The sequence below is a fragment of the Balaenoptera acutorostrata genome, chromosome 14 (assembly GCF_949987535.1).
Source record: "Balaenoptera acutorostrata chromosome 14, mBalAcu1.1, whole genome shotgun sequence".
Classification (NCBI taxonomy): domain Eukaryota; kingdom Metazoa; phylum Chordata; class Mammalia; order Artiodactyla; family Balaenopteridae; genus Balaenoptera; species Balaenoptera acutorostrata.
In genome coordinates, this window is record NC_080077.1 from 8,896,769 (window position 1) to 8,912,778 (window position 16,010).

Sequence of the window (16,010 nt, forward strand, 5' to 3'; positions counted from 1 at the left end):
GCTACCAGCCAGGCAGTGCTGGGCGGCTTGAGGTTTGTGCTGATCCGACCCAGGATATTTATGGTGCTATCAGAGACCTTAAGATTCTGTAAACAATAGACTTTATGTACGGACAATCTAGCTAAATCCTCTGAACCTGCAGGAGGTACCTGATTGCCTCACAGTGTGTTACGTTTGTCGAGTGGGCTCTACTGCAGTTTAGTGCAGGCACGCTGGCCTCCCCCGACTTCCTTTGCCCATCCCTGTGGTTACCAGTTCTGCACAGATGCCTTTTTCCTGCCGAGGGGCTAGATACACACACACAAAAATTATTCTGATTCGGTGAGGACAGGTTTTCCGCGGCGGTTCCCTGTTCCTTGGGCTTGGGGCGGCAGCTCCCCCGTCTCACCTGCTCGCAGATGTCAGTGCTTTCGGCTGCCCCAGGCCCCAGGTTCCCCCCCTACCCTGACACGAGGGGAGCAGCGCTGCTTCTGGCACGTGACAACCTATATAGAGTCCCCCATAATCCCGGCCACAGGCGCTCTGGCCAGGACCCACAGTCCAGATCCATTCCCCCTGGGGTGGGCACCTGTGCCTGGCATTCCCAGCCCCTCCACCGCGCACCCAGAACGGGTGGAGGAGAGTGTCTCTGCCGGGAGGTGCGGTGCCAGTCGGACGAATCCAGTTACACTTGGGACATGGCGTGCTTAGCAGAGGATCGCAGGGACTCGCCTGAGGACCCCAAAGTGAGTTACTGGGGACTCTTGGTTTGCTCCTTCCCCGGCGTGCTGGATCCAGTGCTGTGGACTAGCAGAAACCGTCTGCATACGTCAGGGACTCGGGAAACCAGCCCTCCGTCCTTGTGGAGGCCCCTGAGCTGGAGGGCGGTAGCTGGGCAGCAGGGAGCACCGCAGCCTCGTGGGAATATACATGGGAAACTGCCTTCCTGAATGAGCAGATCTTGTAACATAGCCAAGGCCAGGGCTGTCCGAACAGGTTTTTCAAGCTGCCAGATAGAGCCAGAGGCAGGGACTTGCTGCTGTCAGCTGTGACTGCCCTCACCCACGCAAATGCCCATTTCCTCCGAGTGAGAATCTGAGCTGCTTGGCTCTTTCAGTCCTGCCTCCGCTCTCCTCCCATCCCCCAGCTTAGCTGTGAAATCGGCAACCTCTCAAAGGGTCTTCTCCCCAAAGAAAAAAGTCTCTTGGGGTCCCTTTTTCATTGTATGTATAACAATCAAGTGGGAGCATGTAGGACAGGAAGCATTTGTCTTGTCTTCCTTTCTGTAAACCCTTAGATCCGAAGAGGAGAGAACATCGAGAGGGAGGAATTAGGTGTCAGCGTGGGACAGAAGAAGTTGAGATTAGCTGGGTTACAACCCTGCCCGGCATCCTCAGGCCAGAACAAAAGCTAGAGGAGCCTGATCCTGCCCCGAATTCTTCGGTCCTTTGAAAGCTCACTTCTCCCCAAGCTTCGTCCCTCCTAGGGCTCTGTCCCCTAGTCCTTCTGTCCGTAGGAGCTTCTGAATGTGCCGTGGGCCCAGGGCTCCAGCAGGGAGGATGCTGGAAAGGGCTGTAGACCAGGAGGGGACGAAATGAAGGCCAAGTGTCTTTTCCCTTACATTTCCTTACCCAGGGTTGTAAATCACATATTCTGATTTACATTTCTATTTTACTGGCATTAGAAATGATGTTTCAACCATTTAAATACATTATTTTTTTCCAGTTTCTAAAATTATGCTCACAGGCAGATTTCTTTTGCGGGCGCAGGGGGAGGTTACATCTTTATGCCTTGCCGTCAGTGGCTTACCTGTATCACAAAGGAGAGCAAAAAGCGATTCTCTTGATCTGTGTGTGCTTTAACAAATATGTCGGATCACAGCTGTCAGACCATCCTCTCCTTTCTGTCTTTGGTACCCTAACCTGAACACGGAACAGACAGAATTTTTGAATAACTTAGTTTCTTACAGAAGTTTGCCGCTGCGAGGACTCTGGTTAGACCACCTCTAGGGGGAAGTTTAGAAGTCCAGCTCAGACTGGCCGAGAAGAGAGGCTGGACACGTGCGGGGAGGGCCTGAGGAGAAGCCATGGTGGCTTCTAAGTGTGGCTGGGCGGGTGGCAGGAAGGGCGGCTGTGGGGAGAGTTTTCTGACGGGCCTGCCCTGCAGAGGGTGGGCCCCGCCCGAGAGCGGGAGCGGAGGCCCAGGCCCCAGTTAAGCGCCTTTTCTTCCACGTGGAAGTGTGGGAAGAGCTGGAAGTGTGGGAAGAGCTTCAACGTTGTCGGTTATCTCCGTTATTATCTCCGTTATCGCTGCTGCCTCTGGGCGCCTGGCAGCTCTTCTCTGTTCTTCCCCCTCCGTGAGGCGCCCGTGATCTGCAGCCCATCCCCCCACCCCAGACCTTTCTAAACTCAGTGAAAACTTTCAAAACACTGCAAAATGAAAAGCATTTCACAGTGAAGCCCACGTGCCCGCGGCCACGAGCCTCCCGTTAGCGTGTCGCCATGGGCCTTGTCACGCCTCTCCCCATCCTCATTTCACGGCCCTCCACCCCGCTGGCCACCCCCCACAACGTTGCAGAGTAAATTGTAGGCATCGCTATACTTCCCCCAAAATGCATACTGTTTGCTAGAGCTCAGCATGTTTTGATTTTCTTTTGATGTAAAATTTATTTACAACAAAATGCACAATTCTGAGTGTTCCTTTGCTGACGTTAGACAGACACACGCCTGTGAAATCCAGCCGCCCATCGTCCTCACTCTCTGCCGCACATTTTGAATTTATTAACGATTCATTTTTTCATTTTGAAATCATTTCAGACTTTAAAAAGGTTCCCAAAATAGTAGGAACAAAGAATTCCCATGTGCCCTTCAGCAGCTTTCCCAGATGTCAGCACCTTAGCATAAACACGGTCCAGGGAGCGGAGTCAGGATGGTCGCCTTGATACGTGATGCCGTTAACGGCCGTGTTCCCATCGTATCAGCTGTCCACCAATGTCCCTTTCCTGCCCCAGGATCTGCCTGGAATCCCGCCTACATTTGGTTGTCACACTCCCCAGTCTCCTCCCATCTGGGACAGTCCCAAAGTCTGTCTGTCTGTCTGTCTGGCACAGCCTTGACACTTGTGAAGAGCACTGACCATTGACTCTTTAGAAAATCCCTCACCTTGGATCTGTCTCATACCTTCCCATGATAAGATTTGAGGTTTGCGCTTTGGGCATGAATCCGACACAAGTGCTGTCGCACCCTTCCAGGCAGCGTGTGGTGTCGGAATATCCTGCTTCTGGTGTTGACTTTGATCTCGGGTCAAGGTGGCACTGGCCAGGCTTCTCTGCAGCTACTCTCCTCCCCTTTGTAATTGACAAGTGTATTTTCGGGAGAGTCTTTGAAACTATGTGAATATCCTGTTTCTTAAACTTTTATCCATTCTACATCCATTGATGAGACTTGCATGAAACAGTTATTGTAGTATTTGAGAAATGGTGATTTTTTTTAAAAAAATCATTCCGTTTACACATATTAATGGAATTCTACTATAAGGAACCAATTTCTCTTCTCCATTTATTGTTTAGTTACTTATGTTAATATGTGTTTTCTTCTATGGGCCATAATCTGTACTGTTATTTTGTAGCTAAAATCGTTTGAGATTTGCTTTTTGGAGCCCCTTTGAGTTGGCTCCTGGGCCCTCCTGACCCCATTATTTTCAAGGCACTTCTTACACACTGGTACCTCCAGATGCTCCAGACCCTGCTCCAGCCCTGGAATCAGCTATTTCTCCAAAGAGCTCTGGTCTCCTATCATTCGAGAATTACACTTCAAAAAAAATTTGTGACTTATAAATCCTTTAGAAATCTTCTCTGTGGGTCCTTCTCTGTTTGTGTCCTCTAAGTGAACTCAAAAAAAAAAAAAAAAAAGAAAGAAATCCTTGTAGACTTTAATCTTCCAACTGTGGTCAAGAATAAAAGGAGGTTCTTTAACTTAGGGGTGAGTCATAATTTTCATGTTTAGTCCTCATCTTTTGATACTGCAGTCATGCTTATGGAGGCTATAAATTGTTATACTACGTTTCAGAGTCTTAAAAAGACAAACTTTGCAGGTACAGCAGAAAGCAGAAGCTGGAAGCCGTGGTGGCAGGATGCCCAACCCTTGAGAGAAAGATGTCTGTCTAGCCTGAAGGTCCAAGTTTTCTGGGTTAGAAACTATTTTGAGAGACTCATATAAAACTAGGAGACGGAGAACAGAGCGTTGCGTTGGAAGTCTGGCCCCCAGTGCTGACTGCGTGGCTGAGAACCGGGCAGCGCTGCTGGCTCCCGGCTCTTCTCTTCCCAGCGCGCCGGCCTGGTGTTTCCGAGGAAAGTGTTCTGAAGCAGCAAGTGCCTACCCGGTGTCTCTCTTTTATGGCCTTTCCATGTAAGGACAGAGGTTACGTCCATGGCAGGACCAGGTGACATCCTGAGGTCCTTGCCAGTGCTCAGAGACCCATATACAAAATGACTTCTTTAAACCGTGTGTGTGTGTGTGTGTGTGTGTGTGTGTGTGTGTGTGTGTGTGTATCTCTCCCATATACAATGGGAGATAAAATAACTGAACAAACTCCCTGCATGCTTTTTTGAGTGCTGTGAAGCATGTTAACCAGATGTATTTCAACGGGCATTGGTGATCCTATAGGACAAAACTAAAAAAAGGGTGTATATCAAAAAGATCTGACACTTAAAACCACAGCCTGGCCAGTGCCCTGACTATTGGGTCCCAGAAGTCTGTCGGGCTTAGGTGCCCACTCCCGGCCTTCAGAGGCCACGCCCACTGCCTTGACCTGGCTTGTGTTGTCATAACAGGGCCTACATTGCCCATCAGTTTTTATTTAAACATGTTGGTAGGCAGTAGAGTCCTCCCCACTCCTGCTCTTTTCTTTTTTTTTTTTTTTTTAAACATCTTTATTGGAGTATAATTGCTTTACAGTGGTTGCTCTTTTCTAAATTGGAAGTTTTTATGGCTCATGGGCAAGGACCATTTTTCATGGCAGCATCTTTGAAAGGTTGCTTGAGGATCTGTCATTACTTCTGGAATGGTATCCATGGTAAATGTGTTGAAAGAATAGGGTGGAAATTATGAGGTAAGTAGAGCAATGTGGTCTTGAAATCATACCATAAGCTTTCCCAGAAATGCTAATTAGAAATCGGAGTTTCAGCCAGTAGTGGATTAGTAGTGATTAAGTAGGACAGTAGTGGGGCTTTTGTTAGGGTGGGTGATCTGAGGGCCCTCTTGGAACTCGGAGGATGACATGGGAAGGTGTCTGAGCAGCCAGGAGAGCGTGCATCACTAAGATGAGAACCAGAGGGGCAGAATCCATATACCAAGCCCTCAGCTCATCAAGGAGATAAAACAATTGTGTATATACATGCACCCAACATTAGAGCACCTAATAATATATTAAGCAAATGCTAACAGTTTTCTGAAGGGAGAAACACAATAATACAGTAAGAAAACCTTGGACTTGACCCATACCCAGCCCTTTCCTTTTCCATTAGTGAGTAGCTGCTCTGGGTATAGCATGTGTAGGAAACATAAGGTGTGATGTTTGCCATCAGGCTGCTTACCTGCCTGCTTCTCAAAGAGCTAAATAACAATGCAGTAATTTAAATAACACAAGAATAGTTTGTGTAGCATAAGGGACTGCAAGTTGAGAGGGGAAGGGCTGCTGAAAGGGAGAGTGAGCTGGCCTGATGGTGCAGGTCTGGGAGTGGCGGGGGAGGGAGGAGGGAGGCCCTTCCATGTGAGGGGCGGCAGTGAACCCTGTGTTGCAAGGGTGGGCTGAACCAGGCAGCTGGGTCTAGGTTAGAAGGCTCTTGGATGCGGAGTTAAGGACTATGGATTTTATCCTGTAGAAACTGGGGGCAGGGTATTGGGGGGGCGGTGTTGACATTTTTGAGGAGGGGAATGGATTGACCAAAAGGGACGTTAATCAGACAAGCAGACTGGAAGTAGGGTTCTGGCAACAAGGAACTTGGTTGGTGAGGCTGCTGGCATGTGAGAGGTGGGATTAGTTAGGGTGGTGATGTGGGAATGAATTGCAAAAGATGGTCATGAGAGAAACTTCAAACAAAGGATGAAAGGATGTGTCTGGTTAGGAATCGAAGTTGACCTCCAGATCACAAGCCGGGGTGACTGGACGTAGTAACTGAGAAAGACGAATGTCAATGGGAGCATATCAAGGCTTCCTAGAGCTTGACCCTCACTGACACCCCGCTGTCAGCTAACTTAGCACAGGTAGCAACTATTCAGTTATGATGTACATTACATAATATGATTTTGGGGCTAGCTTTGTACTTCTTTAAATTAAACTAAAATTAAGAATAGATTTACAAACCTTTCTTAGCCAATCCAAGTACACATCTAACTATCCCACCTTTTTTTTTTAACCTTAGGTTGACCCCAAAGATTGGCTTCCCATGGAGTGAAATCAGGAACATCTCTTTCAATGACAAAAAGTTTGTCATTAAGCCCATCGACAAGAAGGCTCCTGTAAGTTCATAAGAGTTACAGGTTACTGTTTTTCATTTTGCAGCCAAATACGTTTCCAACATAAAGGTCAGATTTCTCTGTGTGACAAGGAGCTGGTGATACTCAGAATTACCTGTGGGAGGGGGGAAGAATTCCCAGTAGGTTACATGGAGGGTTAAGGTCCCCTTGGGCCGTGCCACTGGGCATTGCAGTAGGCGGTTATGGTGGAGCCAGCGGTCCGTCAAAAGCCAGCGGACTCTTGTCATCTAAGTTTCCAAATGGTCTTCATTCCTTATGAAGAAAAGGGCAGTTCTGAGTCATCGACCTTTGCTAAATGATAAGCATTTCACAGAGTGTTGCATTTCTGGGCTTGTGAAATGTTCATATTGGTGTGGAAAACCGGCCTGCCTCCAGGCAGCGGGCCTGGGGTGGGGTACCCCCTGGAGCGCGCACTCTGATGGTTAAGCCTCACGGCCAGGCTTTGACTTGGTGAGCTGTCCTTGCAACTTAACCACGTTAGGATACGTCAGGCTTGCTGGCCCCCGCGCCCCCCCGCCTCCTGGTACAGACTGCGCCTTGTTTTTCTCTTAACTGCCCTGTGCCCCGCAGGTGGTCTTCACGCTGGCACCTTCACATCGGTGCTGATGTGGGAAACGGCCCCTCACAAAGAAGAGCCTGGTGGGCAGTCATCCTGGGAGGACTTAGCTAGAAAAGGGACGTCATATCTTAGAATTTGAAGAATACCGATTGTTAGCTAATAGCTGTAAAGACCGGTACATTGTAGAAGTTATGTAAACTTTCAGCTGAGTTTGCTCAAAAGATTAAGACATACATACATACTGTAGAGTGGTGGAATGGGTGAGGAGTTTGTTTTCTTTTTTTTTGAAAAGACATGGAGGAATTTTTTTTTTTTAATTTATTTATTTTTGGCTGCGTCGGGTCTTCATTGCTGCACACAGGCTTCCTCTAGTTGTGGCGAGCGGGGGCTACTCTTCATTGCGGTGCGCAGGCTTCTCACTGCAGTGGCTTCTCTTGTTGCAGAGCACGGGCTCTAGGTGCGCGGGCTCAGTAGTTGTGGCGCACGGGCTCAGTAGTTGTGGCTCGCGGGCTCTAGAGCGCAGGCTCAGTAGTTGTGGCACACGGGCTTAGCTGCTCCGCGGCATGTGGGATCTTCCCGGACCAGGGATTGAACCCGTGTCCCCTGCATTGGCAGGCGGATTCTTAACCACTGCGCCACCAAGGAGGCCCAGGAGTTTGTTTTCTAATCGGAAATCTGTTCTTTAAAAAACTGCCACTTGAAGAAATTCTCTTATCCTTTTTGGAGCCTATTGTGAATTTTACCAAAATTATAGTTAGGAAAGAACTTGGTGTCTCATGTAATTTGGTTCCTTAGTTACAGCGTTCGGCTCAGAGAGGCACGTCTGGGAGCCCTCCAGGGCTTGGGCACCGCGTGATGACGGTTAACGCTCAGGGGACAGCATGTGGCATTGCTGTCCAACTGCTCCTCCCACGGAGGGGTTAGTCCCGAGTAAGGGAAAACCAGAGGTCTGGACGCTGTGTGTAAAAGTATTGTCTTCATTGAAAGACACTTTCAGTATTCCTGCTGTTCGCAAACTCTTGACTTCTTCTCCATGGGTAGTTGCACAGCTACTTTAAATTAAACAAGCGTTTAATACAGACTCTCAAGCTCCATGGTAACAGGTCACATTAATATGCAGCACCATGAACCGAGGGTCATAGTGTTACCAGTGTTACGTGGGCAGTGAGATGGGGCAGTTAGAGCGAGAAGATCCTGCGATCCTGTGTAGGCTACTATCTGTTCATGAGATGTTACTGATTGTTCAGAACATTTTTTAAGAAGTGACAGAAGCAGGAATTCTGGGTAGACTGTTTAAGAATTAAGTGGTATGTTTTTTTCAAATTTGGGTTAAGTTTAGCTTCCGAAAAGCTCAAGAATATTGTATAATCACAAGCTCCCAAGCAAAGGCAGTTGCGATATATCTGGTTGAATTAGCCGAGTATACTTTTGCTATAATCTGGTTTTATGTGAAGCCATCACTTGAAGGGGGAAGAAGGGAGAGAGAAACGTTCGCTGGTCACGTGCTGCGCGTCAGGCGCGATACTAGGGTGGTGTGCACGGCGGAACAGGACAGGTCCCGCCCCATGAGGTGAACACGCCAGTGAAGAGATGGGTGAAGACAAAACAAGTAACGTGCTTGCTGGCAGAGAATTTAACAGCGCAGCCGTACTGAGTGACAGATCCAGGGACGCAGATGAGAGGTGGGGTGGGCGATGGCTTCAGGTGGGTGGGTCAGGGGGCCTCATGGAGGAGGAGGCGTCCTCTGCTTGGGTGCCTTATGGTGGGGGGCTGGCTGGGGGGACGGGTCCCTTGGGGCCCGCACACCTCCCAGGGCTGCTCTGCGCAGCCGCAGGCAGGCTTAGCGCCTGGGGCGGTAGAACACCACATGTCCAAGTTCACGCCTTTACGTAGAAGACAGAAAAGGAGACCCGGAAGGTCGGTCGCGTCACCACACCGGGGGAGGGATTCCTGAGCTTGCGTGGAGGGCGGTCCCCTGGGCAAGCGCCCCACTGAGCCCCAGCCCGCTCCTCAGCCAGGCAGCTTCCACTCGGGTGCTGTGGCTCGGGGCCGTGATTTTGACTCTTGTGCTGTTCAGTGCTTGCCTGGGTGGCTCATGGGGCCAAGACAGCTGGCTCCCCTTTAGAATGGGCCTTTTGTTCCTGCCCCACGGGAGAGGCGGAAGGATGGAGACCTGCACGTGACAGCAGCGGGCCCTGCCCAGCCTGCGCAGAGGGCAGCCCCGAGGCTCCCGTGTTCACCCGACAGCTCGCCAGAGCTTCCCTCCTTCTTCCCGCGTGTCCTTGGGGACTTGGGTTCACTTTCCTCACGCCTGGTTTCAGGTTTTAGGACATCGTTCTCTGCCAGTTAAGACGGCCTGCCCCAGGTCTCATCAGGAGGCCTGGGCTGGAGACGTGGATTTAGAAATCTCTAAATAAAAGTTTCTAGTTTCTGTTTTTAACTTGAAGTCAGGAACTGGCCTCCTCCAAAGGTGGCACGAGGGATTCCTCCACCTCCCGCGAAGCCATGGATGCTCTCACTGTCTCTGGTGTCCGCAGGCCCTGTCTTCGGGCAACCGGATGCTGTGGGGAGTGTCACCTGCAGTTCTGACCCTTGATATTTTTTAAGTGACATTTTTCTGAAGAGGAGTTCGTGCTAATTAGAGTTTCTTTACAAATACTTAGGAACCACAGTCAAGACCCATTTGGGTAGCATGGCTGTGCAGCCGTAACAAGAGATTATTTTCTCTTTGTGTAATAAGAGACAGGTGGGTAATAAAAATACCCGTTTCTCCCAGCTCCGCAGACACCTCCCTGGGAAACCCTATGACTTAATAACAAGTGTGTGAAACCCCAAGGAGAGCCCCCCCCGAGGAGGTCCGTGGGCGCTCAGGCCTGACATTACTCTCTCCCGAGCATTTTTGGACAGGTGTACGGACTGAGGCACTAGGCAGGCCCTTCCTGGGCCTGTTGGTCCGCTCGCCCGGCGTGTCCCCGTAGGTTTCGGAAGTCGCTGTGGGACACGCAGCACTGCTTCTTGGTCTCAGCCCCGCTCTCCCTGTGCGGTGGTCGGCGTCTGGATGCTGAGGGCCCTGTGCCTCAGAAGAGAAAGGAAAGCAGGAAGAGGAAGCAGATGGGCCTTTTCTAGTAGCTTTTAGCAGGAGTTTCTAAACTATACTGCTCCTCTGTCGCCTCTGTTAATTACACGGGTAATCAGGAGCTAGGAAACAAGACCCTGTGTCATCCATGTCCCAGACTCGTGCGGTCACAAGCCATGAAGCTCTTGGATGCTGTGATTTTGTTCTTGTTTTTAAGAAGGCTTTCCAGTAGGGATTTTGTAAGGCAGCCCGAAGTCTGAGTGAGCGTATTGTGTACCAGCCAGCTTTCATTGTACCGGACGCCTTTCTAAGTCCTTGTGAACATCCTCTGATTTAATCCTCACAACAAGACCACTAACTGTGTAGCTGAAGATGCTGAGGCTCAGAGTGATGGAGCGACTTGCCCAGTATCACGGGGTCAGATGCGACAGGGCTGCGTGAAGTGTCAGTCGCCAGCAGACAGTTGTTCCCTGGGCACATTGGTTTGGTCCTGGGAACGTAGAGATGAATGAATGTGGCCCAGCTCTCCAGGGAGCTGATCGTCTAGTGGCGGAGAGAGAGCGGAACAAGCCAGCGGGGTAAGGCACCAACATCACCGTGGCTGACCTCTGCATCAGGTGCAGGGGGCACAGAAGTGACAGCCACGGAGGAGGAGAGATCTCGTGGAAGTGCTGTGGCCTCGGGTGTTGTGGGACTGGACATGCCATGCCCAGTAGGAGGGACTGTGTGAGGACGTGCTCACGGTGTGAAAGAGTGCCGTTTAGGTGAACGAGGGGTGGGTCAGGGCCGGAAGGCCTTCACTTGCGCCAGGCCAGGGCGTTTGCACCTGGTCCTGGAGCTGACGGGCTGGCATCGAAGTTCCGCCAGCGACCCTAGCGGTGCGCTGGTAGCAGCGTGGGAGGCGAGAGGTTGAGGCGGAGGAGACGGAAGCTCCGGGAAGTAGGCGAAGCTGTGCTGTGCGGGCAGGAATCGGGGACGGACGGGGCTGTTAGCCTGAAGGCCGGTGGGACTGGGCCTGGAGCAGCTCTGTGGCCCAGCCGTGGGGTTCAGTGCGCACACGCGCTCTGCTTGTCCTGCAGAACGTGCGCCCCGCGGCACCAGGAACATCTCTTTGTCATTCGGGGTCAGTGGCTTTACCTTGAACCCTCTTTCTGGCCCCTACTCTCTGCTACGTTTGTCCTTTTCGAAGAGGTATCCAGACGTGGGTGAAGTCGGGTTTGGAAGAAGAAAGCCAAAGGAAAGCGTTCCCCTTGTCGCAGTCTGCCCTGTTCTCTTCTGCAGGACTTCGTGTTCTATGCCCCCCGCCTGCGAATTAACAAGCGGATCCTGCAGCTGTGCATGGGGAACCATGAGCTGTACATGCGCCGCAGGAAGCCCGACACCATCGAGGTGCAGCAGATGAAGGCCCAGGCCCGCGAGGAGAAGCACCAGAAGCAGCTGGAGCGGTGAGCAGGGGCGGGCGGTGGCAGGAGGGCAGGTCGGGTCGTGGGGACAGGACAGCGTGTCTGCGCTGCTCCCCCCAGAAGGGCTGGTGCATCACAGTCTGCGGGGCCGCGGCTCAGCCCTCGGAGCTGCCTCGCTGTGGGCAGGGCAGAGCCCGCGCCCGAGGCGGAGAGCCGTCAGGGCACCTGGGGTCCCTGCTGTCACCCGTGTCCTCTGCTGGACGGACGGGCCCGGGGCCTGGACGAGGCGCTGGGGGCAGCCGGTAACCAAGATGCAGCTGCGCCTCGTGTGCCTGGGCTGGTGAGGGGCTGGCTCCAGGCAGGGCCGCCTGCTGCGACGACCAGGCTGCTGTGTGGAGTCTGAGCCTCCGGTGCCGCCTCTGCCCCTCCCGGGAACAGGCAGCAGCTGGAAACCGAGAAGAAAAGGAGAGAAACCGTGGAGAGAGAGAAAGAGCAGATGATGCGTGAGAAGGAGGAGCTGATGCTCAGGCTGCAGGACTACGAGGAGAAAACCAGGAAAGCGGAGAAAGGTGGGCGGGGCCTCCCGGTAGACGCCGTGCTGTTCCGGCGGGTTGTGATGGGAGGGCCGGACGGTCGGCGCACACGCCACCGGGAGCGAACCCTCTCCCAAGGATACACATCCCAGAAGAGACATAAAATGGTGGTTTGGATTAGAAAATAATTCTGTGCTTTATCAACACCTGTGTGGGTTCTGTGCTGAATGCTTTATGTACAGTAATCCTTTTGAACTGCCCCCAGTCCTGTGAGGTGAGGGCTGAATTATCCCCCGTTCCTGACGAGGGTGATCAGGTCCCGTGAGATAGAATGCTCGGCCTGCGGTCACCGGAGCTGTGCTGCTTCTCCCCCGCTATAAGCTGCAACCCGGGCGCGTTTCTGGGGAGAGCAGCACCACGAGGGTGCGGCCGGGCCCGGGCCGGGGGAGGGCGGTTTCACCACCGTGAGCGTTCCCTTCAGTGTCCCGGGGAGAAGAGGTCCCGGCACCGTGGAACTCGGTCCACCGCTTTGCAGCGTTGGTGTGTTCACGCTCGTGTCCCACCCGCTCCCCTCTGGGTGGGAATTCGAGGCAAGACTGCAGGGTCCCTGGCAGGAGCCTTGAGCAGTTCTGCTTCTGCGCTGTGTTCAGAGCTCTCGGACCAGATCCAGCGAGCACTAACGCTGGAGGAGGAGAGGAAGCGGGCGCAGGCGGAGTCCGAGCGCCTGGAGGCGGAGCGCCTGGCCGCGCTGCACGCCAAGGACGAGCTGGAGAGGCAGGCGGCCGACCAGATCAAGAGCCAGGAGCAGCTGGTAGGGGGCGCGGCCTCGTGGTGCTCAGTTACAGGGAGGCTGCCTCGGGCACTGAAAGAGGGACACCTGCCTTATAATAATTGGTATCGGGGCTGTAAGGTGACCTGCCTGAGGGTGTGGGGTGGCCCGTGGGGAGGGGCCCTGCGGTGGTTGGCCCTCGGGCGGCGGGCGGACACCCCTGGACGGGGACGCGGCGCCATGTACCAAAATACGTGACGCTTCGTTCGCGAGTGGCCTGCCGCAAGCGTCCCGGAAATCACCTCGGCTCCTGCTCCTTTCCCAGGCCACGGAGCTCGCCGAGTACACCGCCAAGATCGCCCTCCTGGAGGAGGCGCGGCGGCGCAAGGAGGACGAGGTGGAGGCGTGGCAGCTCCGGGTGAGCGCTGGCGAGGACGCGGTGGATCAGCTGGGGCACCGAGCGCCACTTGCTCACCGTGCTCTGGCCGCCCCCGTCGGGAACTAGCTTGGTGTGGGATTACGCGGTGCCCCCAGCGGCGGCCACGGTGCCTGCGCGGAGCCCTCCTGCCGCTCCCAGCGCCGGTCCTCGCGCGTGGCGCACGCGTGGGAAGACTTGGATCCTGGGGGTCTCCAGGCTCTGCCGGGCCGGCGGCCTCGCCTCTGAGGCTCGGTTTCCTTGCAGATCGAGACGAGCAGTACCCGACTTTTAAAGACCCCCAGGGCTTTAGTCAGTTTTCGCTGTAATAGAACCGCGTTCGTTCTGGCGTCGGGGCGCCTGTCTTCATCCGGGAGCCCCCTTGCGTACCGGGACTGCGCTGTGGGTCGGGTTCAGAGTGTAGACCACGGCCAGGCCGTGGGGCTCCTCTCCCCTCCCCAGCTCTTTCCACGCTTCCCCCTCCGCGGTGGTCCCATCTGGGGACGGCGGGCACCTCCCCCTCACGGGTCTTCACCCCCGTCCCATCCCCCAACTCTAGCTGTGTGCAGAACACTTCAGTCCTTAGGTTTTCGGAGAAAGTGCTCCTTATGAAGTATTAAATGAGAGGAACTGGTTACAAAACAGGTACAAGCTAAGCATGTCTCGGGGTCAGGATGGTGACGAGGTGGGCGGGGTGAATGTGCGGACCCCCAGGAGTTGCTGGAAGGACTACTGGGTGGCGGGTAAGAAGGGCTTGAGCTGGGGACTGGCAGGCCGGGAGGGGCTTGATAGCAGCGGCTGCGCAGGGAAAGAACAAACCGAACACCCGCGTGCTGGCATGCTCTTCAGTGGTGGAGGGTTTGCTTCTTTAACAATTTTTTTTTCCAAAAGTATATGCAGTGAACATATACAGGGACTACAGACATAAAAAAGTTATAGTACTTAGAAAAATGTCAAGACCTGGCATGACAGTTTCTCTTGGTGCCATGGGCACAGTTGATACCTGGTCAGGGGATCCGGGTCCCCAGACCTGGAAGAGGCTGCACAGACCAGGGCCACCTGGTCAGCCACATTCCTGGCCCCTCGGCTCTGTGCTGCTTCAGGCCACGCGCATCCAGCCCCCAGGAGAAGGGGGTGGGGGGGGGAGGGGGGGAGCGGAATCCTTCTTCTCTTAGCATGGACCGTGGGCCTTCTTGTAGAGAAAAGGTGGCTCTTAAGAAAATGGTCCAAACACGAGGTTCCCTGTGAAAGGTTCTCAGCTGTCCATTTATCTGCTTTCAAAGGCCAAAGAAGCCCAGGATGACCTAGTAAAGACCAAGGAGGAACTGCACCTGGTGATGACCACGCCCCCGCCGCCTCCGCCCCCAGTGTATGAGCCCGTTAACTACCATGTCCAGGAGAACCCACAGGAGGAGGGCACGGAGTACACGGGCTACAGCGCCGAGCTGTCCAGTGAGGGCATCCTGGACGACCGCAACGAGGAGAAGCGCATCACCGAGGCCGAGAAGAACGAGCGCGTGCAGCGGCAGCTGAGGGTGAGCGCGATGCGGGCCAGGCCCCCTTTCCCCCCGGAGGGGCGGGCTCCGTGTGGGGCATCGAGCTGACCCAGGCTGCTTCGCGTTGCAGACTCTGACTAGCGAGCTGTCCCAGGCCAGAGACGAGAACAAGCGGACCCACAACGACATCATCCACAACGAGAACATGAGGCAAGGCCGGGACAAGTACAAGACGCTGCGTCAGATCCGCCAGGGCAACACCAAGCAGCGCATCGACGAGTTCGAGGCCATGTGAAGGGCGCCGCCGCCTGGGCTCGGCGGAGCGAGGGCCGCTGGCCGACTCTTAACGCGTAACTTGTATTGATCGTTCTTGAAACCTACAGCCCTCATCGTCCTCCAGGCCCTTTAAAAAGAGAGTAGTTATTTCAATGGGAATGTTCTAGGGCTGGGAGTTTATTTTTCCCAACTGTATCATAGTGCCAAACAGGCCTGATTTTTATTTTTATTATTATTATTAAATCACTTCCTGTTTTATGCTTGGAGCAGGACTGAATCAATTAAGATGCCTGTAACGTCTGAATAACTAACTCCGTGCTGGCATGCGTGATACGAGATTCCATACAATTAAAACCACATCGTGGCTTATATTCTGTGCCATACTTTTTTCTATTTGAAATTAGCTGAAATTGATTTCTTCTTGATTTCTATGAAGGATGCATCTTTGTATATTTGGTTTTTGAAGGGTGAAATTTTTGAAAAGTCTGAAGCACTCACACACACACTTGCCCACACGATTTCCTTCCTCCAGGCCTTCAGTTCAGTTGATGAAATCCTGTGATCATTCGATCACTCAGGATAAACAATGCAGGAGACCGTATTCTTGGATAATAATTTTTCTTTCTTTTTTTGCTTAACAGTTAGAGGGCTACATTGTTGGACTTACACACCTAAATAATGATCAGCTGTAGCGTATAGTATTTATATGTAAGTGATAATGTGGGTTTGTAACATTAGTTTAAAAAAAGGGAAAGTTTCATTCTGTATATTTTGTTACCTTTTACAGAATAATAAAAATTACATATTAAAAACCATGTAACCATAGCACTTAATCTGATGTGACCTGAGGGCAGTAATGAAGCTGATTAACTGCTATAATCTCATCTGGGAAAATGGCTTTTTACTTTTAGTGTTCCTTGTGCGTGTAATTGACTATGCGCAATTTGACTTTCCTGTCAGAGCTGCTT

General features: G+C 52.7%; 1 protein-coding gene across 1 annotated transcript in view; it reads left to right on the plus strand.

Annotated features, from left to right (window-relative positions):
- EZR (ezrin) overlaps positions 1-15,857 on the plus strand; it is a 49,589-nt gene extending 33,732 nt beyond the window's left edge. The window contains exons 8-14 of the mRNA XM_057527588.1: positions 6,401-6,497; positions 11,432-11,595; positions 11,992-12,122; positions 12,737-12,897; positions 13,181-13,273; positions 14,554-14,805; positions 14,897-15,857. Of these exons, the coding sequence (XP_057383571.1) occupies positions 6,401-6,497; positions 11,432-11,595; positions 11,992-12,122; positions 12,737-12,897; positions 13,181-13,273; positions 14,554-14,805; positions 14,897-15,061 (1,063 nt within the window). The 3' untranslated portion in view covers positions 15,062-15,857. The remainder of the gene's footprint in view (positions 1-6,400; positions 6,498-11,431; positions 11,596-11,991; positions 12,123-12,736; positions 12,898-13,180; positions 13,274-14,553; positions 14,806-14,896) is intronic.
- The last annotated feature ends 153 nt before the right edge of the window (positions 15,858-16,010 follow it).